Source organism: Chelonia mydas, chromosome 2 (genome assembly GCF_015237465.2).
Source record: "Chelonia mydas isolate rCheMyd1 chromosome 2, rCheMyd1.pri.v2, whole genome shotgun sequence".
NCBI lineage: Eukaryota > Metazoa > Chordata > Testudines > Cheloniidae > Chelonia > Chelonia mydas.
This window is the reverse complement of record NC_057850.1, coordinates 180148063-180175009: the sequence shown is the minus strand read 5'-3', so window position 1 is coordinate 180175009 and position 26947 is coordinate 180148063. Positions and strand designations below refer to the sequence as shown.

The 26947-nt window shown below is 48.2% G+C and overlaps 1 protein-coding gene and 2 non-coding genes across 3 annotated transcripts in view; 1 reads left to right on the top strand and 2 right to left on the bottom strand.

The window, feature by feature from the left end:
• Window positions 1–1047: 1047 nt before the first annotated feature.
• Window positions 1048–1166, bottom strand: LOC119565652. The gene has a single exon (XR_005224478.1). It is a non-coding gene; the product is annotated as a 5S ribosomal RNA (ribosomal RNA).
• Window positions 1167–2348: 1182 nt separating this feature from the next.
• Window positions 2349–2467, bottom strand: LOC119565648. The gene has a single exon (XR_005224475.1). It is a non-coding gene; the product is annotated as a 5S ribosomal RNA (ribosomal RNA).
• A 1547-nt stretch (window positions 2468–4014) lies between these two features.
• Window positions 4015–26947, top strand: part of LOC102931826 (cartilage associated protein) — a 39787-nt gene continuing 16854 nt past the window's right edge. Inside the window, exons 1-5 of the mRNA XM_027819602.3 lie at window positions 4015–4799; window positions 10646–10795; window positions 12885–13056; window positions 19372–19500; window positions 23285–23430. Of these exons, the coding sequence (XP_027675403.2) occupies window positions 4131–4799; window positions 10646–10795; window positions 12885–13056; window positions 19372–19500; window positions 23285–23430 (1266 nt within the window). The 5' untranslated portion in view covers window positions 4015–4130. The remainder of the gene's footprint in view (window positions 4800–10645; window positions 10796–12884; window positions 13057–19371; window positions 19501–23284; window positions 23431–26947) is intronic.

Here is a 26947-nt window from a genome sequence, read left to right as displayed (position 1 = left end):
CACCCCAGCCTCCACACACCGAGGCTCACGCCCCGCACCACCATACGCAGCCCCCGACCCCTGGCCCGCACGCACCGCGACCAAGCCTCCTCCCCACCCCCCACAAATACACCCCCGCTCCCCTCTCACCACGCACTCGCTCGCTCCTCAGATGCCACCCTCACAAACTGCACGCACACACACGCACACACCCCGACACAAAACCCCCAGGGGAAACGCACCGCCCAGGACGGGGCTGCCGCCCGCACGCCCGCTCCCGCGCCTCACCTGCACGCACCCCGCAGGGGCAGCTCCCACGCAACCCGCTCGGCTTTGCTCACAGCTCCCGGTGCTCGCCACAGCTCTCACGCCTCCCTGGGGACGCCCTCCCGCACTTGGCCTGCCTTTTGCTCCCTCCGGGAAACCCGGGACGCGCCCCCCCGGAGGCCTCGCCCTGCCCCGTCTCCCGCTTCGCAAGGCCCCGGGGGAGGCAGGGTGGGCCACCGCCTCCTCCTCAGGGAGACCAGCCCAGAGGCGACCAGCACCCACCTTCCCACTTACCGGCCCCGAGCCGAGGCAGGGACTGCTCCAGGCCCGCAGGCAGCCTTCCCGGCCAAAAGGGCAGCGGCTGCCTCTCTCCCCTCACTTTTAAAGGGCCAGCTGCCAAGGAGGCAGGCTGCCAAAGGCCTTCCCTCAACCAGCCACCCCAAAGGCCCGGGCTGCGCCGCACGGCAAGGCTTCTGGCTTTCCTTTCTCCCAGCCTCCAGCGGCGGAGCTGAAGCGGCGGGCAGGGAGCGCGAGGGCAGACAGGCCTTGGGGCGCCTGCCGCCGCTTCGGCCAGCTGGCCTCCCACACCTGCTGCCAAGGGGGCAAGAGCACCGGCTGGTAAGAAAAACAAAGACGCCACGGGGCCGGGCGCCCAAAGCCCTCGCCCTGGCCTGCGGCGGGCGAGGCGGCTACGGCCTGGGAGACCTTTGCGGAAGCAAGCGAGGACCAGGCGGCAAAAGCCTGTGCCGGAGGGAGACCTGCAGCCGGGCAGCGGCAGGGAGCGTGGCGAGGGCCGGCAAAAGCCTACAGCACCCAGTATTCCCAGGAGGTCTCCCATCCAAGTACTAACCAGGCCCGACCCTGCTTAGCTTCCGAGATCAGACGAGATCGGGCGTGTTCAGGGTGGTATGGCCGTAGACGCTGCTGCCTGCCGCTTTGCCTGCCTTTAAGCGAGCCCGCAGACAGCACCCTGCCTGCTCCACGTGGCCCGCTCCCTACCCCCGCACCGCCTCCGCAACGCGCTCCCTCACGCACGCACGCGCCACCAGCCTCACACCCCAGCCTCCACACACCGAGGCTCACGCCCCGCACCACCATACGCAGCCCCCGACCCCTGGCCCGCACGCACCGCGACCAAGCCTCCTCCCCACCCCCCACAAATACACCCCCGCTCCCCTCTCACCACGCACTCGCTCGCTCCTCAGATGCCACCCTCACAAACTGCACGCACACACACGCACACACCCCGACACAAAACCCCCAGGGGAAACGCACCGCCCAGGACGGGGCTGCCGCCCGCACGCCCGCTCCCGCGCCTCACCTGCACGCACCCCGCAGGGGCAGCTCCCACGCAACCCGCTCGGCCTTGCTCACAGCTCCCGGTGCTCGCCACAGCTCTCACGCCTCCCTGGGGACGCCCTCCCGCACTTGGCCTGCCTTTTGCTCCCTCCGGGAAACCCGGGACGCGCCCCCCCGGAGGCCTCGCCCTGCCCCGTCTCCCGCTTCGCAAGGCCCCGGGGGAGGCAGGGTGGGCCACCGCCTCCTCCTCAGGGAGACCAGCCCAGAGGCGACCAGCACCCACCTTCCCACTTACCGGCCCCGAGCCGAGGCAGGGACTGCTCCAGGCCCGCAGGCAGCCTTCCCGGCCAAAAGGGCAGCGGCTGCCTCTCTCCCCTCACTTTTAAAGGGCCAGCTGCCAAGGAGGCAGGCTGCCAAAGGCCTTCCCTCAACCAGCCACCCCAAAGGCCCGGGCTGCGCCGCACGGCAAGGCTTCTGGCTTTCCTTTCTCCCAGCCTCCAGCGGCGGAGCTGAAGCGGCGGGCAGGGAGCGCGAGGGCAGACAGGCCTTGGGGCGCCTGCCGCCGCTTCGGCCAGCTGGCCTCCCACACCTGCTGCCAAGGGGGCAAGAGCACCGGCTGGTAAGAAAAACAAAGACGCCACGGGGCCGGGCGCCCAAAGCCCTCGCCCTGGCCTGCGGCGGGCGAGGCGGCTACGGCCTGGGAGACCTTTGCGGAAGCAAGCGAGGACCAGGGCGGCCAAAGCCTGTGCCGGAGGGAGACCTGCAGCCGGGCAGCGGCAGGGAGCGTGGCGAGGGCCGGCAAAAGCCTACAGCACCCAGTATTCCCAGGAGGTCTCCCATCCAAGTACTAACCAGGCCCGACCCTGCTTAGCTTCCGAGATCAGACGAGATCGGGCGTGTTCAGGGTGGTATGGCCGTAGACGCTGCTGCCTGCCGCTTTGCCTGCCTTTAAGCGAGCCCGCAGACAGCACCCTGCCTGCTCCACGTGGCCCGCTCCCTACCCCCGCACCGCCTCCGCAACGCGCTCCCTCACGCACGCACGCGCCACCAGCCTCACACCCCAGCCTCCACACACCGAGGCTCACGCCCCGCACCACCATACGCAGCCCCCGACCCCTGGCCCGCACGCACCGCGACCAAGCCTCCTCCCCACCCCCCACAAATACACCCCCGCTCCCCTCTCACCACGCACTCGCTCCTCAGATGCCACCCTCACAAACTGCACGCACACACACGCACACACCCCGACACAAAACCCCCAGGGGAAACGCACCGCCCAGGACGGGGCTGCCGCCCGCACGCCCGCTCCCGCGCCTCACCTGCACGCACCCCGCAGGGGCAGCTCCCACGCAACCCGCTCGGCTTTGCTCACAGCTCCCGGTGCTCGCCACAGCTCTCACGCCTCCCTGGGGACGCCCTCCCGCACTTGGCCTGCCTTTTGCTCCCTCCGGGAAACCAGGGACGCGCCCCCCCGGAGGCCTCGCCCTGCCCCGTCTCCCGCTTCGCAAGGCCCCGGGGGAGGCAGGGTGGGCCACCGCCTCCTCCTCAGGGAGACCAGCCCAGAGGCGACCAGCACCCACCTTCCCACTTACCGGCCCCGAGCCGAGGCAGGGACTGCTCCAGGCCCGCAGGCAGCCTTCCCGGCCAAAAGGGCAGCGGCTGCCTCTCTCCCCTCACTTTTAAAGGGCCAGCTGCCAAGGAGGCAGGCTGCCAAAGGCCTTCCCTCAACCAGCCACCCCAAAGGCCCGGGCTGCGCCGCACGGCAAGGCTTCTGGCTTTCCTTTCTCCCAGCCTCCAGCGGCGGAGCTGAAGCGGCGGGCAGGGAGCGCGAGGGCAGACAGGCCTTGGGGCGCCTGCCGCCGCTTCGGCCAGCTGGCCTCCCACACCTGCTGCCAAGGGGGCAAGAGCACCGGCTGGTAAGAAAAACAAAGACGTCACGGGGCCGGGCGCCCAAAGCCCTCGCCCTGGCCTGCGGCGGGCGAGGCGGCTACGGCCTGGGAGACCTTTGCGGAAGCAAGCGAGGACCAGGCGGCAAAAGCCTGTGCCGGAGGGAGACTTGCAGCCAGGCAGCAGCAGGGAGCGTGGGTCTGCTATGGGCTCAGCTCCCTCAAGACGCACTTACCTGGAGGCGCCTAGCCAGGCCACCCACACTGTCCACTGGCCCCCCACCCCCTACCTGGCTGAGAGTGGCCAGGCATCTGCAGCAGTCCCAGGTGGCTCAGCTCCAGGGAGACAGGTGGAGCCCACCAGTGGTAGGTAGCAGTGACTGCTTGGATCCAGAGGGTCACTGGTGTCCGGCCAGGGGGCAGAGAGGAGCAGCGTGGTGAGGCCAGGGGCGCAGAGATTAGGAGGCCTTGACCAGCCGGCGGCCAGGCTCAGAGGAGCAAGTAGGGGGGGAGCCAGCGGGGTCTCAGGGTGCAGTATAAGTGGAGCAGACCAGGGCCTTTTCTGAGCATGGGCAAGGCTCCATGGAGCCACTGGTGCCATTGTAAACCTGGCACTGCTAAGGTGTCTCTTGCTGTGTAGGAGCAGCAGTGAGGGTGCCTGACATTCCTCTCCCTTCCCATATTTGGCTCTGACACCTCATGTGCTGGGCGGGCAGGCGCAGTGCTTCTTTCCCCTCCCCTGCTGCCTGCCGGCCCGTCTCCTCCCCCCGTGCAAAGCGGGCGGCCGGCCTATTGTCCATTTTTCCTAGGCTCCGCCTCGCCCGCTCTTCGAGCGTCGGCCGGGCTGGTTGCTGTCCCGTGGTGCCGGGTCGGGGTGCAGTGCTGGCGGCGGGCAGGATGGGCTGCGAGCGGCCGCGAGCAATGGGGTTGGGGCTGCTGCTGGGGCTGCTGCTGGCCGGGGCGCGGGCGCAGTACGAGCGCTACAGCTTCAAGAGCTTTCCCCGGGACGAGCTGATGCCGCTGGAGTCCGCTTATCGCTACGGCCTGGACCAGTACAGCAGCGAGAACTGGCCCGAGAGCGTCAGCTACCTGGAGGTGAGCATGCGGCTGCACCGCCTGCTGCGGGACAGCGAGGCCTTCTGCCACCTCAACTGCAGCGCCGCCCGCCTGCCGCCACGCGGCTCCCCGGCCCGCTTCGACGGCTTCCCGGAGCTGCGCCTCTTCGCGGACGTGCTGCATCGGGCGCAGTGCCTCAAGCGCTGCAAGCAGGGGCTGCCCGCCTTCCGCCAGTCCCAGCCCAGCCGCGAGGTGCTCGACGAGTTCCAGAGGCGAGAGCCCTACAAGTTCCTGCAGTACGCCTACTACAAGGTGAGGCCGCCCCGGGGCTCCCCCAGTGCCCCACTGCCCTGTCATACCCTCACTGCCCCCCAGTGCCCTACTGCCCTCTCGTACCCTCACTGCCCCCTGCTCCCCAGTGCATCACTGCCTTACCCTACCCTATGGTGCCCCAGTGCCCCACTGCTCTGTCATACACCCAGTGCCTCACTGCCTTACCCTACCCCATAGTGCTCAGTGCCCCGTCATACCCCAATGCCCCACTGCCACCAGTGTCCCATTGCCTCATCATACACCCATTGCCTCATCATACACCCATTGCCCCACTGCCCTGTCATACACCCAGTGCCCCACTGCCCACCCATGCCCCATTGCCCTAGAATAAACCCAGTGCCCCACACACTTTCTGCCCCCATTACAACCCTGTGCACCTGGAGTGCCCACTGCCCTATCATACACCCACCATCCCCGTTCCACCTCCTTTGCCCCCACACCTGCTGCCCCATGACACTCCAGTGTTCCCTCTGTCCCTCACTGCCCCATTACACACCCAGTGTCCCAACACACTTACTGCCCCCTCTGCCCCATCACAGATACTGTGCCCCCACCTGAGTGCCCATCTCACCCACAGTGCCTGCACTGCCTCCCACCCGTCACAGACTCACTACCCCCCATGACCACTGCCCCATCATATTTTATTTAAGGTGCTGCTCACCACCTTATCGTACTGCCACAATACACACACCATGGTCGCTGCTGTGTCATGCACTTACTGCCCTACCATCCAGCTAGTGTCCCCACTGCCCCCACCCCACTTTGTGCCCATTGCCTCACCACCTGTCATACACCCCAGTGCTCCCTGCCCCTGCACCCCACTACCTCCCCCAGCCCTATACCACAGTCTCATTTTGCAGTGTAATGTCTTCTACACCCTCCTCCAAACACCCACACTCTGCCTGAACTCACATTCCTCCCTTCCCATTTCCTATCTCATGTACTCCACTCTGTATTTCAGTGTAATGCTGCACCCGCCCCCTGTACATTCCCTCTCCCAGGATGTCCAACCGCCTCATTGCACACCTCAATGTGCCCCTGGATGCACACCCCCACACACCCCTCCCTGTACTGGGGTTGCTTCCTACGTATTGCCTGTCCCCCTCACCCAATCACCTTCTTGAAGGTAATACTGCACCCCCTGCCCATTATCTCCCCATATATATCCTACTACTGGCTTCTTGTACATCCCAATGCCCAGCATGTGTACCCAATATCCTACCAGTTACACCTCAATCTCAGCCAATTGCCTTTCCCAGGCCATCCCATCCTACCGTCTATTGCATCATCTCATTCTTCGCTGCTTTCACCCAGGCCATCCCATTCCAATTTGCACTGCCTCCCCCAGGCCAGCTGAACTTCAAATAACCTAGTCTACTCTCTCATACATTTCCCCCCTCCCCCCCACCATTTCAGATTATCCCACCCCAGTCCCCACAATTCTCTTCTCCCACAGGTTATCCTGCTCCATTTCTCACTGCCTTACCTACATGTTATCTCCCTACTGGCTCCTCCAGGCCATCCTATGCCTTGTCCCCACTCTCTGACTTCCCTGTATCATCTCACCCTCAAATCCTGTAGCCCGCTACTCCCATATGCTCCCATCTCATGCCCCTATAATATAATGCAGCTCTCATCACAACCCCATATTTTCTCAGTCTTCCCCCAAATCACCCCACCTGCATTACACCACTCAGGTCTTCTCTCACCAACTGCCTTACTCCTGCTGGAATTCTGCACCACTGCGCAATGCAGAATTTGTGCAGAATTCATGTTCCTCGCAAAATTTTATTTTTTTTGCAGAATTTTTGATTTCCCACCCCCTTGGGCATCCCTGTCCCCGCCGCTCTTCACCCCAAGCTAGGCAGCACAGCAGACCCAGGCCTGGCTGCAGGGCCCAAGGGAGGAGAGGGGTGGGGGCAGGGGAGTGGATTTCCAAGTTCTCATTCCCTTGGCCAAATACAGCGAGAGCCAGGATGCTCGCATTCTGTCCTGTGCTGGGCAAGATGCGGCTATTTCACGTTTCCTATTTCAAGGAAATGGGACAACAATATCAAAAAGAGGAGCTTATTTTTCAGAGACATCACTCTATAACAGTGGCTCTCAAACTTTTTTAGTGGTGACCCCTTTCACATAGCAAGTCTCTGAGTGCGACCCCTCCCTTATGAATTAAAAACACTTTTTTATATATTTAACACCATTATAAATGCTGGAGGCAAAGCGGGGTTTGGGGTGGAGGTTGACAGCTCGCAACCCCCTGAGGGGTCCCAACCCCCAGTATGAGAACCCCTGCCCTATAATGTTTTATTCGGGAGGGTCATTTGTAGTACATGATAAGATTTTTTTTTTTTTTTTTGTGGTTGCTGCTTGAAAGCATATTCTTTATCTGATAAAGTGCTTTTTAGGATTCGTCTGCATGGGAAATTTCTACCATTTACACCAGCATAACACCCTGTGTGCACACTCTTATTCCATTATAAGAGTGGCTTCTTCTAGTATAAGCTAAACCCCTTGTGAAGTAACAACCTAAACCAGAAATCTTCCGAATTGTCATGAAATAAACTGGAAAAAACAAAATGCTTATGTCAGACTAGGAGTGTTCATGTGGGGGGGGGAGCTATTTCGACATAACTAGGTTGATTTAAATTCATACCTAATACAAACAAACAGAAATTCCAGTGTAGAGAAGTAACGTAGTAACTCTTTATTAGATACAAGTTGCAGGACATGAGGTACCACATACATTTCTTTAAAAATGAATGGGGAGTGAAGTGAGCTGTAGCTCACGAAAGCTTATGCTCAGATAAATTTGTTAGTCTCTAAGGTGCCACAAGTACTCCTTTTCTTCTTCCCTCAACTCATATTCACACTCCTAATTCCCAAACCAATATATACCTGACCATACCAGGCCTAATTTATCCACCCGTCCCCCCAACCTGTCTTCACCACCCATTCCCTTTACAGAGCATGTAATCTTTACAAAGTACTTTTGATCACGATAGCAGGCATGCCTGATTCATAAAATGTTTATGCATAAAGTATTCAGTAAATTCCTAGAGAACGTCAGTGCCTTAAACAACAACAAAAGTATATGAGAGATCATTTGCAGAATATATTATAATTTGCAATTTGATTCAATCATCAGCTTTAAGAGCTTTACGTGGCTTCTACATTCTAGGCGTCTTGCAGCTATAAATCACTGAAGGCCCCACAAGCCACTTCTTGACTGATGGGTTTTGTTAAGGAAGGAATGGTTGTCATTTATTTTCTCCATAACACCACTGTCGGGAAACTTTGGATGAAATTTTTCAGGTGACTTAGTATTTATTCATGTGAGTGTAGAAAAGAAACTTTGCCACGTCTCAGCTCCTGGGAGCAGATATTCTTATTCCTGTATTTGCTCCTTTGAAGGGTCAGGTTTGTCTTTCTCATTTTTGCTGAGTTTACTTTCTTCAATATGTATACAACTTTATTTTTAAATGTAGCACACTGAGATTACAAATAAATCACAGACTAAGCAAAAGAGAAATAAAGATCAGCCTAACCACCAAACAGGTTTGAAGAGTAAAGCACAAGACACAAAGCAGAACTGGACATTTGACGAAAGTGCAGCTGAGTTTATTCTTGGCCTTTGCTATGTCTGGCCTGATTACACATATAATATGTGGAGAGGGCTAATAAATGCTACTGGCAACATTCCAGCTCCTTGACAGTTATAGCTTCACAGCAGCCAGGATATACTTAACGGTGGGATTGGCAATTTTGTGCCCTTTCTCCTCTTGTTTTAGTCAGTGGGAATGAAATTTTTCTTTCTATAAGCAAAAATGTTGGGGTTTTGTGCATGTTTGTTTTGGGGGGTTTTTTCATAAGTATATTTGCATAAGCTACTTCAGACATTGTGAAGAGCCCACTGGATTGTGTTGGCCAGGATCTTAGCTTATCATAGCATGGGATGGGGAGAAAATGGTTTAGCACTTCCAGAAATGTGAGATGATTCCCTCCCCCACACCCCGCCTCCAGCTAACTTGGCACGTAAATTGTTTTAGGTACCAAATGCATATTTTGCTGAAAGAAAAGGAGTACTTGTGGCACTTTAGAGACTAACACATTTATTTGAGCATAAGCTTTCATGAGCTACAGCTCACTTCATTGGATGCATGCAGTAGAAAATACAGTGGGGAGATTTTATATACACAGAGAACATGAACCAATGGGTGTTACCATACACACTGTAACAAGAGGTTTCAGAGTAGCAGCCGTGTTAGTCTGTATCCGCAAAAAGAAAAAGAGTACTTGCAGTACCTTAGAGAGTAACAAATTTATTTGAGCGTAAGGTTTCGTGAGCTACAGCTCACTTCATTGGACTGTGATGAGAGTGATCAGGTAAGGTGAGCTATTACCAGCTGGGCGGGCGGGCGGGGCGCAGACCTTTTGTAGTGATAATCAAGGTGGGCCATTTCCAGCTAAATATCTCTGATGTGGCTCAAAGGGACAATGTCGGTTTGAAATCTGGTCAATTAAAGAAATGACCAGGTAGTGTATTGGCCTATCAGTCTACTACCCAATTGTTGTGGGTTTATAACAGGATTTTCCTAGGTGTTTTTTTTGTTTGTTTGTTTTTTAATATTTTTCTGTCCCCTGTTGCTGTGTGAATGATTACACAAACAGCCGAGGAAGCTGGCAGACTGAGCCCAATTCAGCATCCATTTATGCACAAAAGTGGTGCAGGATTGGGCCCTATGCAAAGGAAACTGTTAATGTTGTGCATTGACCGTTATATGAATTGGGAGAAAACATTTTTTTTTTAAAATTGCCGGTCTCTTTGATTTATAATAATCATAGCTGCTACTTGTAACAATAGGTAGTAACCATTAAGACAGAATGAACAGTTCAGAACTGTGTTGGTAGCAGTAAAACTCACCAGAATCATGTCACCTTTACTCTGCTGATGCTTGGCAATGCTTTCGAGTAGCAGAGCAGACCCACTGGAGCTGTGGCCTCACTAATTGCCCTCCTTTCCCACCATTATCTTTTGTTCTCTGCATAATGGATGTCTGATTAAATTCTTCATGTTCCACAATGTAGTACCTTACTGCAGCTTATTTAGATTGTGAGCTCCTTAGCTCATAGACAGTGGTTTTTTTTCTGGGTTTTGTACAGTAGATTGTAGAGCAGATTATCGGTGTTTAAGAAATAAAAAGTAAGACACCAGAGCAAATGTAATACTTGAATTACAAAATAGCATCCAGAAATCTAATGATCTGGAGTACGTGGCTTTTAGGCAGTCAAACAGTGGAGTGATTTATTGTAATTGAGCAATATGGCATGTCCTAGTGCCTTGCAACACTTAGGGTGTGAATTCATGGTAAATACACATGGTAAATGCACATTTTTTTTTCCTCCAGTTTATGCCAGGAATCAGTCACTTTTTTTTTTTTTTTTAATAGTGTAACTCCACACCACACAGTTTTGTTGAAAAAGAACATTGGGTACAATTCCTCTTCAGACCTGCAAAGAAAACGTTTAATGTGTGTGTTGTTCTGCTTCAGAGTTGAAGTTGGTTCTCTTTATTTAAATAAATACATCTTTTCGTTCGGTATTTACCACTAAATCTACCTTCTGGTTCTCGTAGCCAGTCAGTTATATGAACTTGCTGATTCTGGAGTTGTATTGCTTTGCATGCAGAGTGAAAAGTCTCCAGGGGTCATTCATCGATTCTGCAAAGTGGAAATAAATATATGTACAATGAGATGGAAGGAAAGTTTGCTGGCAAAAATCAAACAACTTAAAAAAGCAGCTTGTTGTGTGTTGTTCTTCCTGTTTAGGCTAATAACTTTCCAAAAGCCATTGCAGCAGCTCATACATTTCTGCTGAAGCACCCAAATGACGAGATGATGCAGAGGAATATGGCTTATTACAAGAGCATGCCTGATGCCGAGGAGCATATTAAAGACTTGGAGACAAAGCCATATGAAGTAAGTTCTCTACCTGCAGTCTGCTCTCCTTGAATACCTCCATTGACTTTCTCTCTCATTGCATTAGATTCAAGGTTCTCATTCTTCTATATAATCTTGCTCTGAACTCTATCTCTATTTTCCATCCCATTCCCTCTCATTTTCCCAGTCACCTGTTTGCTACTTTCTGTTCCTCACATCCTGTTATATTACCCTTTGTGTCTGGGGCAGTCTCCTTTTTTTCATCTGCCAAAAATCTCCTTTCACCTCTGTCAAATCCCTTTTTATAACTCATCTCAAGCATGCTGTCTCGTACCCTCACCTCATTACAGTAAATGTAGCTACAACACTAGTACATTGATTTGAAAGCTTGCTCCTTTTGACCTGGAACTTTATGCCCGTAGGAGTGTCATCCAGCTCTCTTATAGTAAACCATGAAGTCAAAGCAGCCTTTATATAATAGTGTGCAAGCTGAGGGCCAGATCCTGCTAAGATTTAACCACCATTTACTTTTGTGCATGTGAGTAGTGAACTCAACAGGACTAGGCAAGTATGCAATGTTATTCAGGTGTGTAAGTGCAGGATCAGGGCCTAAAACAATTAGGAAATATATCTACGCTGCAAAGAAAACCTGCAGCACCGAGTCTCAAAGCCCAGGTCAACTGATTTGGGCATGGGTTGTGGGGCTAAAAACAGCAGTGTAGATGGTCTAGCTTGGGCTGAAGCTGGGGCTCCAAGACCCTCCCCCCCTTGCCAGGTTTCAGAGTCCAAGTTCCAGGCCAAGTAGGAACTCCATATTGGTGTTTTTACCCCTGCCGTCTGAGCCCTGCAAGTAGGAGTCAGTTGACCTGGGCTCTGAGACACAATGACACAGGTTTTTCTTTGCACTGTAGACATATCCTAGAACTCTCGTTAGGTCATTTGGACCCTGCTGAAAAAATATATTTTTAAAATTTGATTGTGGCTCAGGTGTTAGAGAACTTATACCTTCATTCTCCCACTTCCCTGGTCCTTCTTGCTTAAACAAAAAGCAACAATACCCGAAGTCCAAAGGTGCAAACAATTCAATGTTTATTGGGGTAAACTTCCAGCAAGCTTAAATCCAAGTTCCTTTTTCTTTATTTTCAAATCCCAATTTACTTCCTGTTTGCCCCTAATTTATATAGAAATATTCTTATCTATACCTTAACCAATCATTCTACTGAATTTACCTAACCAATCCTAACATATTGTAACATAATTAGCTAACCAATTATATCCCACCACCTTAATCAGTTTACACCCAGCAAAATTAATTATACAGCAAACAAAAACAATCACAAAACCAGAGAAAAACCATAAACATAGAAAAGTAAAAACTATAATAACAAAACAATACAAAAGTAAAAAATTTCACAACTACATCTATAAAGACATAGGGTTTCCCAGCTGTGTCTATTAATAAGTAAGTTCTTACCAAATAAAAAACTATCAAACTAAATTTCCTTTTACATCTTCTAGGCTCTTCCCTTTCTCTAAAGGTAATAAATCAAATCACCTTCCTAACAACCCCAGATTGCCTTATTTCAATATAAATAGTTTAAAATGTAAAAATGTAACTATACACTTCCCAGCTTATGGCTGCCTCTGCTGCTTGGCCAAAGGCATTAGCCTAACGAGGTCTAAAAACGGGGCCTCAAACTGTCACAGTAAAAAAAGGCCCTTACACAAATTCTCTATTTTATACCTCTATAACTAGCTAAATAATAAACATATACCTAAATTCTTAAAGTATAGGCCTTTACAAACAGGCTTAAAGATCTGTATTCTAACATCAGGGTCACACTGAAATCTCTCTTCCACAAACTTATCTATCAGCTATCTGAAATAGGAATCTTGTCCCTCACTCTAGTAAATACCTTGAAATCTTTCTTGATTATCTACATTTACTTACTTATTCCGACGTGTTACTTGGATAAATGAGATTGTATTAAGATTGAGAAATAAGTGGCATTCATTGTATTTGAATCCCCATAATTCAACATTTTCTTTTTATTCACTGGAGCCCATAGTGCGACTACTTTTTCCACAGATTAAAAACTGCTACTTCTCACTCCTGCTTGTTTTTCAGACTCTCTTTGTCAGGGCTGTGAGGGCATACAATGGGGATAACTGGAGGACCTCCATCTCCGATATGGAGCTGGCACTTCCTGATTTCTTCAAAGCCTATGAAGACTGCCTTGCAGCCTGTGAAGGCTCCCGGGAGATCAAAGATTTTAAAGACTTTTATCTTTCAATAGCAGGTTGGTGTTCGGCAGCACCTTAGTTCTAGGACAGGGGTGGGCAAACTTTTTGGCCCAAGGGCCACATCTGGGAATAGAAATTGTATGGCAGGCCATGAATACTCACAAAATTGGGGTTCGGGTGCAGGAGGGGGTGAGGGCTGTGGCTGGGGGTGCGGGCTCCGTGGTGGGGCCAGAAATGAGGAGTTCAGGGTGCAGGGGTGGGGCGGGGGCGGGTGGGGTGCAGGAAGGGGTGTAGGCTCTGGCTGGGGGTGCGGGCTCTGGGGTGAGGCTGGGGATGAGGGGTTTCGGGTGCAGGAGGGTGCTCTGGCCTTGGATCGAGGGGTTTGGAGGGCAGGAGGGGATCAGGGCTGGGGCAGGGGGGAGGCTCAGAGGTGCAGGCTCCAGGCAGCACTTACCTCAAGCGGCTCCCGGAAGCAGCGGCATGTCCCTTCTCCAGCTCCTACGCGGAGGTATGGCCAGGCGGCTCTGCACGCTGCTCCATCTACAAACACTGCCCCTGCAGCTCCCATTGGCCATGGTTCCCAGCCAATGGGAACTGCGGGGGCAGCACGTGGGGCAGGGGCAGCATGCAGAGCGGAGCCCCCTGGCTGCTCCTAGGCATAGGAGCCAGAGGGGGCCATGCCGCTGCTTCCAGGAGCCACGTGGAGCAGCCCCGACCCTGCTCCCCGGTTGGAGCACTGGAGCAGGAGCTGGCGGGCCGGATCTGGCCCGCGGGCCATAGTTTGTTCACCCCTGCTCTCGGACAAGGAGTCTTGAATACGTATTTTAGTTTCTAAATGAGTATCGTTGGTGTTGCTTTTCATGCTCCTCGTTCTGCATGGTGATATACACAACATGATGCCTCATCAATGCTAGATTGTGGCCTATGTTAAAGAAGAATTATAGTTGGCCTCATCAATAGGCTATCTTGTCTTTGGAAAACATAGGTACTATAGGAAATCCATAATGGAGGGTGTTAATATAGAGAAAAATATTAAAGTGAAATGTGTTGATGTTTCTAAATATCTGAGTAGCCTTCTAGGAAATGGTAGGAATTTCTCTGTTTAATTAGCAGTATTAATCCAGACCCATTTCTCACCAGTAACTTTGTTTGCTATTGAGCCTCTGTCACCCTGCCTGGTATGGCTTACAACTCGGAGTGCCAGTCTCAGGTCAGACTGTCAAGAAACAGGGCAAACACCTCAAACTGATAGTATATTCTATAATTAAATTTCACCAAGCCGGTAACAAATGTGCACTCCTGGATCACTATATTAGTTTTACCATGGAACCACAGACAGTCCCCTTACCACCCAGGCAAACTAGACTTTGTGTTGAAATGAAAAAAAATCACCTCAATTTTGGTTACTTCCAACTCCAAGGGGTTCGTCACTTACCCCAGGTCAGTGGATACTCTGGATCTCACACCAAAGACAACACCGACCGCTAATTTCTCTAGTAAACCAGCTAAAGATGTATTAGCTAAGGAAAAGAAATTAGAATTATTGAGAGGTTAAAGCAGATAAAATACATTAATAGGTGAGTCCAAGTTTGTAAGTTCAAGGTGATAGCAGAGAAGTAGTAATCTGCTAATTTTCTATAAGTTTCTCAGGGTTACCCAAAATAACTTTGGGGATCTCTGTCCAGTCACTCAGTATTCCACCCTGTCAGAATCCATCAGTCCAGAGATGCAGTATCATTCCCTTAAACCAGTATTTATAGATTCTGCTCACAGAAGACCATCTGAACAGTGTCCTCACCCAAGTGGGTTTTGATGAGTAGCAGTTGCAGATTGAATTTCCATTATTCAAAGCAAGGGTCATTGTGTTCAAGTCAACATTCTATTTCCTGACATTCACAAGTAATTTAGTTAGGTTGTGTCTGTACTACGGACCTTTCAGCAACACAGCTGTACCGCTACAACTATGCCACTGTAAGGTCTCCCATGTAGCCGCTCTTTAATTAAACCACCCCAAAGAGTGGCATTCGCTATGTTGGCAGGATAGCGCTGTTCACACCAGCACTTTTGTAAGTGAAATTTATGTTGGTCGGGGGGTGTATTTTTCCCACCCCTGATTGACAAAAGTTTTAAGTATAGACAAAGCCATACAGTGATATACATAATGCAGTTGCCTGCCATTACATTATAATAGGGATAGATAAATGAAACAATACAAGCGTCTATCATTTATTAGCATTCACGAAGTTCTAACACCTGAATATACATACACTTTAATCTGGGGTTATTTAATTACAGGGACATACATAATGTAATGCGATTGCAATCAACCGCTTATAGATGAGTGAAGACAATGCCATTAACATTCCCTTTCAACTCAGCTAACACAAGTGAATTGACCTTTAGCTCTGATTTGAGCTGGTAACCTGCTAGACAACATCACAGCCTCAACATTTGACCTGGAAAATTTCTCCTCTGCAGTTTGTACTGTGAATCTCTGTTGCATGCTCTGCAGTAGACATATGGACTGTTCGTTGAGGAGGAATATTTTTCCTCATATAACTTGAAAAAAAATTTAAATGCTACATCTCACAGGATATAATAAGAAAAGCCACAGTTTTTGTGTTATCAAAATGGCATGTGTAAGTTTCCCTTGCTTCTCAGTAACAATGGCAATAAATACCATCCCCAGAGCTATGTGAACCTCAGTAAAGTGGTTGCAGATATGCTTCTTTTCAAAGGTGGGTGTCTGGTAACAGCACTAGAAATGCAGCAGAATTTCTAAATTGCCAAAAGGATTGCTAGTTTGACCTTGTATCCTGAAATGTCTCAGCACCACCAGTGAAGATAACGTTTTTAATGGAATTATAATTGACAGCAAGTATGGGGAAATGGGTTCCTAATTTTATTAGTAACACTTTTATATTGGGGGGTCCTGAATTATGGATAATAGTTGTATACAAAAAGAAAAGGAGTACTAGTGACACCTTAGAGACTAACCAATTTATTTGAGCATAAGCTTTCATGAGCTACAGCTCACTTCATCGGATGCATGAATGTGCATACAGATATGTTGTATACAGATATGCGCCCCAGAAATCCTTTTGCTGATTGCGTCAAGTAGTTTAGATAAGACATAACACCAAATCACTAACCACTGCGTTCGGAGATACCATATCTCTTGTGAAAGTAGGAGTGATAAGCCCTGATGTCCTAATTAATTTCTGATGTGGGTAATTACATTCTGTCTTCCCAGGGAAGAAAGGTAAGTAGCAGAATACGGACCCTGGACTTCAGGAAAGCAGACTTCGACTCCCTCAGGGAACTGATGGGTAGGATCCCCTGAGGGAATAACATGAGGGGGAAAGGAGTCCAGGAGAGCTGGCTGTATTTCAAGGAATCCCTGTTGAGGTTACAGGGACAAACCATCCCAATGTGTCGAAAGAATAGTAAATATGGCAGGAGACCAGCTTGGCTTAACGGTGAAATCCTTGCGGATCTTAAACATAAAAAAGAAGCTTACAAGAAGTGGAAGATTGGACAGATGACCAGGGAAGAGTATAAAAATATTGCTCGGGCATGTAGGAATGAAATCAGGAGGGCCAAATCACACCTGGAGCTGCAGCTAGCAAGAGATGTTAAGAGTAACAAGAAGGGTTTCTTCAGGTATGTTGGCAACAAGAAGAAAGCCAAGGAAAGTGTGGGCCCCTTACTGAATGAGGGAGGCAACCTAGTGACAGAGGATGTGGAAAAAGCTAATGTACTCAATGCTTTCTTTGCCTCTGTCTTCACGAACAAGGTCAGCTCCCAGACTGCTGCGCTGGGCAACACAGCATGGGGAGTAGGTGGCCAGCCCTCTGTGGAGAAAGAGGTGGTTAGGGACTATTTAGAAAAGCTGGACGTGCACAAGTCCATGGGGCCGGATGCGTTGCATCCGAGAGTGCTAAAGGAATTGGCGGCTGTGATTGCAGAGCCATTGGCCGTTATCTTTGAAAACTCGTGGCGAACGGGGGAAGTCCCGGATGACTGGAAAAAGGCTAATGTAGTGCCCATCTTTAAAAAAGGGAAGAAGGAGGATCCTGGGAACTACAGGCCAGTCAGCCTCACCTCAGTCCCTGGAAAAATCATGGAGCAGGTCCTCAAGGAATCAATTCTGAAGCACTTAGAGGAGAGGAAAGTGATCAGGAACAGTCAGCATGGATTCACCAAGGGCAAGTCATGCCTGACTAATCTAATCGCCTTCTATGATGAGATTACTGGTTCTGTGGATGAAGGGAAAGCAGTGGATGTATTGTTCCTTGACTTTAGCAAAGCTTTAGACACGGTCTCCCACAGTATTCTTGCCAGCAAATTAAAGAAGTATGGGCTGGATGAATGCACTATAAGGTGGGTAGAAAGTTGGCTAGATTGTCGGGCTCAACGGGTAGTGATCAATGGCTCCATGTCTAGTTGGCAGCTGGTATCAAGTGGAGTGCTCCAAGGGTCGGTCCTGGGGCCGGTTTTGTTCAATATCTTCATAAATAATCTGGAGGATGGTGTGGATTGCACTCTCAGCAAATTTGCGGATGATACTAAACTAGGAGGAGTGGTAGATACGGTGGCAGGTAGGGATAGGATACAGAGGGACCTAGACAAATTGGAGCATTGGGCCAAAAGAAATCTGATGAGGTTCAACAAGGATAAGTGCAGGGTCCTGCACTTAGGACGGAAGAATCCAATGCACTGCTACAGACTAGGGACTGAATGGCTAGGCAGCAGTTCTGCGGAAAAGGACCTGGGGTGACAGTGGACGAGAAGCTGGATATGAGTCAACAATGTGCCCTTGTTGCCAAGAAGGCCAATGGCATTTTGGGATGTATAAGTAGGGGCATAGCCAGCAGATCGAGGGACGTGATCGTTCCCCTCTATTCGACATGGGTGAGGCCTCATCTGGAGTACTGTGTCCAGTTTTGGGCCCCACACTACAAGAAGGATGTGGATAAATTGGAGAGAGTCCAGCGAAGGGCAACAAAAATGATTAGGGGTCTGGAACACATGACTTATGAGGAAAGGCTGAGGGAACTGGGATTGTTTAGTCTGCAGAAGAGAAGAATGAGGGGGGATTTGATAGCTGCTTTCAACTACCTGAGAGGTGGTTCCAAAGAGGATGGTTCTAGACTATTCTCAGTGGTAGAAGACGACGGGACAAGGAGTAATGGTCTCAAGTTGCAGTGGGGGAGGTTTAGGTTGGATATTAGGAAATCTTTTTCACTAGGAGGGTGGTGAAACACTGGAATGCGTTACCTAGGGAGGTGGTAGAATCTCCTTCCTTAGAAGTTTTTAAGGTCAGGCTTGACAAAGCTCTGGCTGGGATGATTTAATTGGGGATTGGTCCTGCTTTGAGCAGGGGGTTGGACTAGATGACCTCCTGAGGTCCCTTCCAACCCTGATATTCTATGATTCTATGTTCATCCTGCATTTTCAATGGATACAGTAGTCTTCACTTCTGGGAGGAAAGGGGGCTTAGTGGATAGAGAAAAGGAACTGAGGGGCCAAGTTCTTGATCTTTTACCGTCTGTCATTGACTCACTGTATTACCTGTCACTTCCATTTTGCTGACAAAGGAACTGAAGTGCCAATATCTACTTTACCTGGGTGTTGAGTTTTAAAGAGTTATTAATGTTCGGGACTTTGAGATCCTTTAAAAGGCTCTGTAAGAAGTATATCTCAAAATTATTTATTACTTCTGGTTCTAACCTGTTTTGAGCTGTTGAGTGGTTTGTAATTGAGTTTGTGAACTTGAATTTAGGATCTTGTAGGATGAAAGATGTTCTGTGAATAAGTTACCATATTTGCATCTATTTTCTTGAGACCAAATACCGGAGAAAGGCAAAAAGCTACAAACTGTAAGGTTGTTTTGGAATACCTTTTACCTTTCTCCTTGGCATGACAATATCCAGTAGTATCAGCTTTTATTTTGTGACAAAACAATTAAATAAGACTGCAAAGATATCAACTACTTTAAAAAAAATCACTATTAAGGTCACAGGTAGAAATACAGCAGTACTCCATTTCAATCATTTAATAGATAGAAATATCATTGTATATAAAATGTGTCAACACAGGCTGCCTGTATGTGTCTGTAAAACATAACATAGCTGTTTACTTTGACTGAAGCTTTTGGTCTGAAGTCACTGGGGCCTGCATTCCAGAAGTGCTGAGCACTAACACTTCTCATGACTTCAGCTGGAATTGTGAGGGCTCAGGATCTCTGAACATCAGGACCTTGGTGTCCAGGACCCAGGGGAGTGATATGGAGCCATAATGTATAGGGGAGCTGGCTGCAGGAGTGCTTCTGAAACAGCTAACTGTGTTCTATCTCTGTTTTCCTTTAGATCACTACACTGAAGTCCTTGAATGCAAACTGCAGTGTGAAAGTAGCCTGACTCCAGTCATAGGAGGCTTTGTTGTAGAGAAGTTTGTGGCAACCATGTACCATTACTTACAGTTTGCCTATTATAAATGTAAGTAGTGTTTTGGGTCTTTTTAAAAAATAAGCTTGGGATGGTACTGGCAAGCCTCCTCCAGTGACAATGGTTTAGAATATTTTATTTATGGCATCTTGAAATTGCAATTAATCTATTTTGAACTTAAAGTCAGAGACGTCTAGTCTCCTCTTTCTCCCCGGGCATGTGTAAGTGCCATTGATATCTATGCGAGACAAACATATGTGAGGAGAGGTGAATAGCCCCCATATGAAATTGATTTGGGAGAAAAGCATTTTATGGCCTGATCCTGCCAAGTGCTAAGCCCGCTCCACTCCCACCGAAGTGACAGAAATTGTAGGAGGTGCTTGGCTGTTAATGGTCTTTAATCAGGTTTCTGTTAGAGAAATGAAGACTTGCATCTTAGACAATTACAGAATAAGCATGACTTGATTTGTCACATTCTGCTGCAGTCCTTTGGGCTAGTCTACACTGGCAACACTAAAGCACTGCTGTGACAGCGCTGTAATGTGACTTGTGTGGCCGCAGCAGAGCGCTGGGAGAAAGTAAAAAATCCACCTCAACGAGCTCCCAGCGGCTCCCAGCGCTGGTACAGTCTACACAGGCGCTTTACAGTGCTGAAACTCGCTGCGCTTGGGCAGGGGTTCACCCCCCCTGCGCAAGAAAGTTGCAGTGCTGTAAAGTGCCAGTGTAGACAAGCCCTTTGACTCCTGTTGGTACAATCTACTGGTCCTTCTCAGCACTTATCTACACTGGGGACTTCTGTACCAATCTATCTTAGGTACTTATATGGCCCTCATTACTGTAGTGCGTAAGCAGCTCACAATCATTAATGTATTTATTCTCAATACCCCTGTGAGGTGGGGAAATAGTGTTATCCTTATTTTACAGATAGGGAACTGAGTCACAGAGACACCAAGCGACTTTCCCAAGGTAGTATGGGCAGTGTATGGGGAAGCGGGAGTTGAGCTCAGGTCTTCTGAGTAGTCAAGCCACTGTCCCAACCACTTAACTATCCTTTCTTTCCTCTCCCCCTATTGTAGACATGCTTCTCTGATGTACAGTGGCTGGCATTGGTGCATTCTGGGTTAAACTGCCTCAGTGCAGGCTATTTTTTACACAGGTGCAGCGCATGTACAGTAGGCATTTGCCTTGGTACAGCTAGATTATTGTAGTTATACAGTGCAGACAAGCCTTCAGTCCCACACTGTGGCTCGCAAAGCCTTTTTAAATAGAGAGATGTGCTGATTTACCAAGACAAGAGAGCTTTTTTTGTTATATAGAGACTTCCAACTATTACAGCTAGGAAGAAGAGAAATTATGACCTAGAGGCAGTGCATCAAATATAATGCAAACGATTGAAAATTAATTATACAAGTAGTATTTTTTTCCACCACAAGGGACTGTAAACTGTTCCATACATTTTTCTTTTCATAGTAGGACCTCATTCATCTGATTAGAACTGGGGACATGCATAAAGAGGAAACCTATTATTGAAAACTGTGTATCAGGAATGATAGTTCTTATAAAGGCGTTTGGGTAAACGAGGTATTCATAGGGTGTACTTGGTATGGGAACTGCTGATATGGCCGCAACTGTGTATGGAAGCTTCCCTGCACACTTTCTATGATGGATATTTTTTCATTTGTCTTTGGATGACTCTGTGAATACTCCTCAATTATTAAAGTGCAGTTGTATTCTGAAAAGTGATTTTGTAAACATTGCCCGTGCTTTCTCAGCAGATGTGCTCCTTGCATGTATTCAGAATCACATCTGCTGACTCAGTGACTAGAAGAATTTTCCTTGCCTTTTTTTTTTTTTTTTTTTTAATTTCTGCCAACTCTGCAGACACAATGCAGCTGAGAGACTGAGCTAGGTTCTGTTCCTTGTTCAGAAAATTATTGTTTTCTAATTTCCAATCAATTACACCTTTGCAGCCCTCTGAAGGCAGATGTAACAAAAGCCTAATTTGACCAGCTGAACTTTTATTGCTGTGGATATGTGAAAAGGTGTAGAAGGGTTGACTTACTGTGCACCCATTCATGGCTGGATATGGCACAGCAGACTCCTCCTCTAGCGCTCATTGCCGACAGCCACTCAGGCCTTGTAGTAGTCTGCCTCTTCTTGTGACTCAGCCCTCCAGCCAGGTCATGCTTTAGTTTCACCATTTCCAGAGTAACAAAGTCCAATGGAAAAAGTCCAGCATCCTTACAAAAGGGCTTTGGCCCCAATGGGCCCTGGTAGTCCTCATCACCCTTCTCTTGGGGTTGTCAGGTGCCTGTCACTATCCTCCCCAGGAGCTGGTAGAGGAACCCAGGCCTTCCCACTACTGTGAGTTTCATTCCAGGGACCCTGTAACCAGCAGCCAAGGTCTGCTCTATCAAATTCCTTTCATGCTGCCTCATTAGACTTCTTCTTACCATAGCCTGTCAGCAGGCTTCTCCAGGTTTACCCTTCTCTCAGGACCAGGACTTGCAGGACTCTTTCTCCCACAACAAAATCCCCAAGCTAAAAGTACCAACTTAAATCGCCTTCCGCCCTCTTCAGGTGTGACTTTCCATCCCTCTTTGTTCCTCAGTGGGATACCTTGTAGGGCTCTCTGTGTGGAAGTCCAGATCCTGCCTTATTATCAGGCCTCTTCACCAGAGCTTGTGCCAGCCCGATGGCTGCTCTGTATGTTTCCTGGCCTCTTGCTAGACTTTGCTACTCAGGAGAGGATCCCCTGGGCTAACTCTTCCCTTGGCCTTCACCTGTGACCTTGCTGGTCTCTCCGTTCTCTAACACCAAGAAAGTCTCCTTTTAAGATATGCTTCCACTCTTTATAGTCACCGTGACCAGCTCCTTCCCCAGCTGAGCTTCAGCTTTAATTAAGACTGGCCCATCCTCTGCGTACAACCAGGTAGTATAATTGGCTTCGCAGGCCCACATTAATCCATTCCTTATCTGCATGGGCTACGCACCCCAGGACAAAAGGAAAGAGCCTGGCTTGACTTTCCAAGACCACATTGAGGTTGAAGGGCTGGTAGTTAGAAGGAACACATTTGGTAAGAAGATCACTGAGAATTTTACAGTCTCTTTTTAGGCAAAGACCTGCATTTTGAGAGCCAAATTCTGCCTTTGGATGCATGCCTAGCTTCTGCTGACTCCCATCAGAGGGTAAAATTCAGGCTTGAGTTGAGGTCTTTTGCCATTTGATTATCCACCTCCTTGTTTGCTCTTCCCTCACCCTCTTAACTCAGTTTTACCATAAAGAATGTCACAAAATGGGGGAAGATGACCAAACTGGGCCAATACTGCCCTGGTTGTTGGAATGCAGGGAAGAGTTTTTGGTTGTTATATAATATTAAAAAATAAAAATCAAATCATGGCAAAGTTTTTTCTGTGTTGATCGTAGACTTTTGATTTAAGATTATCTCTTGCATTTTTATGGTGAGAGAATTGTAAATCTTTCAAACAATCTCCAGAGTTAAGAAGTGGGCTCTTTGGAACATGCCTTGCATATTGTTATCTCATGAAATAACCTCTGAGTGGTACACATCATTCATCCTGTTACTGGGCAAAGTTGTAGCCAGGTAATGTTCTGTGAAAGCTTTTCAGAGTCAGCCAGGATGGGGATTTTTTTGTTTTTGTGTTTTAAGTCCTTTATGGGTGGTTGTTTATTTTATACAGTTGGGAAGGAAGATTTGGGAGGAGTACTGCACATGTCGTCACCTGAATTTCCTGAGTTTGGATAATAAAGGGAAATGTGGGCTGTTGCTCATTTACCTTCTCTGCAGGCTTATGTTTGTTTTTATTAATTCAGTGAATGATATGAAGAATGCAGCCCCTTGTGTTGCTAGCTACATGCTCTTCGACCAGAAAGATGAAGTGATGAAACAGAACATGGTCTATTATCAATACCATAAAGACAAATGGGGACTCACAGAGGCAGATTTCCAGCCCAGACCAGTAAGTTGAGTGGGTAAATTGCTTGCAAGATGTCTCGTAATGTTACCCCAGAATCCAACAGAGTGGAAGTTATGGCAGAGAAGGATTGTTTAGAGGTTTTTGTGTCGAACACAATTCACTTACTAGAATCAGAGAGTTGTAAAAATATCTGTATATTGTGTAGAGAAGGGATTTTACAATTCTTCCCTCTCTGCTGGAGTATACTGAGGTACACATTAATTCACTGAGATATCAAACATGCCTGTTTACCACCTTATCTACACTTGTTTATTTTATCTGCCTGTGAGGGCTACCTAACCAGTCACTGAAGATCTGGAGACTTCCAAACTAAGTGGCACCACAACAGCATTCGGACTCTTGTTGGTCACTTACTGCTTGTCAACAGATCACTCCCTGGTCATGAAGGCTGCCTGTTTTTCTTCTAAGTTCTGTAAGCACTGGAATGTAGCTATATTTAATAACCATATTTACACCATTTTCCACAAACCATTTCAGAACACATTTGTCTGGTTGCTGTGGACAGGAACAACCACATTAAAAAGGTTTTTCAGAAAGCAGTTTTATAGCCAGGGTGGCTGGGATATACCTATGGTGTATTACACCTAGCCACCTAACATAGAATGCCTTCTGAAAAACCTTTTAACATGGCTTTCCTCCAAACAGGCCAGCCAAGCCATGTTATAATTCAGTTTAGCAAGGAACCAAGATAAAGTGCAGCTATACTTTGAAAAGTGACTCTGTAAAAATGGTATAATGGGGCTCTGTGTTGTTAGCTTCAGCTTAACTTCCAGATCCAATGTTCCCAATTTACAAGTAAAAGACTTTGTTGTTGTTTTTTTTTACTTGTAAACTGCTTGCTCTGCAAACTCAGCCTGGGAACCAAGAATGAAGCTTGGTTCTTTCTTGTGCCTTCTTGCCAGTACTATGGTTCTGCATGCAAAATACATCATTAGTGACACGTGCACAACCACATCAGTTTCAGTGGGTTTGCATATGTATAACTCACTGGAATTCAGTTAACATTTCTGTTGATGATGCATGATCCAGAATAGAATCTGGCTCACACTCACTTAGGGTCTGTCTTCATTGCAGTTACTTTGGGTTAGTCTAGCTGGAGTGAGAGCAGCCACACTGAAACAACACTCAAGGTGCTGCATCCACACTGGTGCCGCTCTCATTCATGTGTGCCACTTAGACGTCTAGGTGCATGTCATATGATTCTTAGTACTGCAATAACCTGAACCGCTCCGTGAATTGTAGGAGAATTTGTCTGTCCTTTCTGGGCACATAGGGGAGAATTATGGGAAGGCATTGGAGGACAAGAGGTATTCAAATGACACTAGCCTGTATCCACACTGTAGAGTGATCATGTTAGCAGCTGACAAGTTGTGTTCACTTGAACTTTGAGCTTATATCCCCTCTCAGGTCAACAAACTCAAGTTAAAAGCATGACCACTCGAGTTTAAGGGTTTTGTGTGTGGATGAGACTTGAGTTGGAACAACACGCGAGTTATTCCTCGACTTAACTTTGTAGTTAAGACAAGCCCTGAACTGTGCTGGCTTTGCAGAGCTAACAGGAGCAAAATGCAGTAAAATCTCATTGTCTCTACAGTCAGCAGATATGAGTCTCAGCTCACCCAGGGAACAGATCTGGTGAGTGAGAAGGTGCCATTTTTATGTAGTCCCGTTTCAAAGTAGACTTGAACTTCAGCATTGGTCTTCAACATGGCTGCGAGATCCATAGGGAGTGACTTATGTAATGGCCATAAATGTAAAATTTCTAAGAAATTAGCCACCTGCAAATGCATTTAGGATGTGGAATGCAGAGAAAGAAGCACAGACACCCATACTTTGACACTGTAGGATTCATTGACTGCTTTCCAGGAGCTCAAATCCTGTAGCACCTCTGTGTTTATGTACTATTTTAAATGCATACCACTGTGCTTATACTTTGATCCTCCAAAAATTATTAGAAATTGCTTTTTGTTTGAATTGCCCAGCAGAAAATCCCACAGTTGACCTGCTTTGCATTCCCCTAGCAGTTACACAGGGTTAAGTTGGCCTGGGGCTGCATTTTGACCTTACGCTATGCTTTGGACACCCTTGTGAAGGAGAAGGAATCCTTTCTCCTGTTACCCTGCCTGAAAGAGTTATATGGAACAAACATTGCAGATGGTGGTAATACCACCAAACATAGCAACTGTTTACTATAAGATAGATTGTGATGTTCAGCCACCACTCTGAGTAGAGGGCAGTGCACTATACCTCAGCATGCAGAGGTGTGAGAACTAGGGGTGTGGCAGGTGCTGCAGCACCCCCAGGTTTCACTGTGAAAAGTTTGCTGGTGCTGTCAGAACAAAGCTACCATTATTTCGTGATTCTTGAGAATCCCAGAGCTGTGCTGCACCCGTGTGGTATGAGCAGGAATTGCGCTTTTTCAAGTTGCTTTTGAACACACATGGTTTGCAGCTTCATTAGCTGGCTTTCGGTACGCCAACTATAAAAAGTGTTCCAGAGCCACTGTCAGCATGCATCTCTCTCCATGGTTGGCCAACTCCATAGAATGATAGGTTTCAGAGTAGCAGCCGTGTTAGTCTGTATTCACAAAAAGAGAAGGAGTACTTGTGGCACCTTAGAGACTAACCAATTTATTTGAGCATAAGCTTTCGTGAGCTACAGCTCACTTCATCGGATGCATTCAGTGGAAAATACAGTGAGGAGATTTATATACACACAAAAAGAAAGAATGGGTGTTATCATACACACTGTAAGGAGAGTGATCACTTAAGATGAGCTATTACCAGCAGGAGAGCGGGGAGGCGAGGGGGGAAAAGAAAACCTTTTGTAGTGATAATCAAGGTGGGCCACACTGTTCCTCAGACATTCTTGTTAACTGCTGGAAATGGCCCACCTTGATTATCACTACAAAAGGTTTTCTTCTCCCCCCCTCCCCGGGGTTTGATAACACCCATTTTTTCTTGTTCTGTGTGTATATAAATCTCCTCACTGTATTTTCCACTGAATGCATCGGATGAAGTGAGCTGTAGCTCACGAAAGCTTATGCTCAAATAAATTGGTTAGTCTCTAAGGTGCCACTAGTACTCCTTTTCTTTTTTATATAGAATGATGTGGAAGGAGACCTGGGCTTCATCAAGTACACTGACCACTCACTTTGTGTCTCTTCGTGAACACGTACACTAAGGCCAGGTATGTTCTGACCCTATAGCTGCTTACTTTGGGATTTCATTCATTTAGTCTCAAACTGGCCAATTTTTAAGACAGCAAGAAGATTCAAAAGGATGACACAATTTGAAGGATTCACAGAAAATATTATATATTCTGCTTCGCATATTTGTTCATTCGTTACTTCCATCTTCCTTTCACAAACATGGGGCAGTCTTGAAATTAATCCAGAATAGTGCTGAGTTTGGAACTGGCTTTGCTGGAAGAGTCACAGGTGATGTCTGATGCCTTGGGAGAAATTCAGAAATAAGTTCACAATGTCTTATTGCCCTAA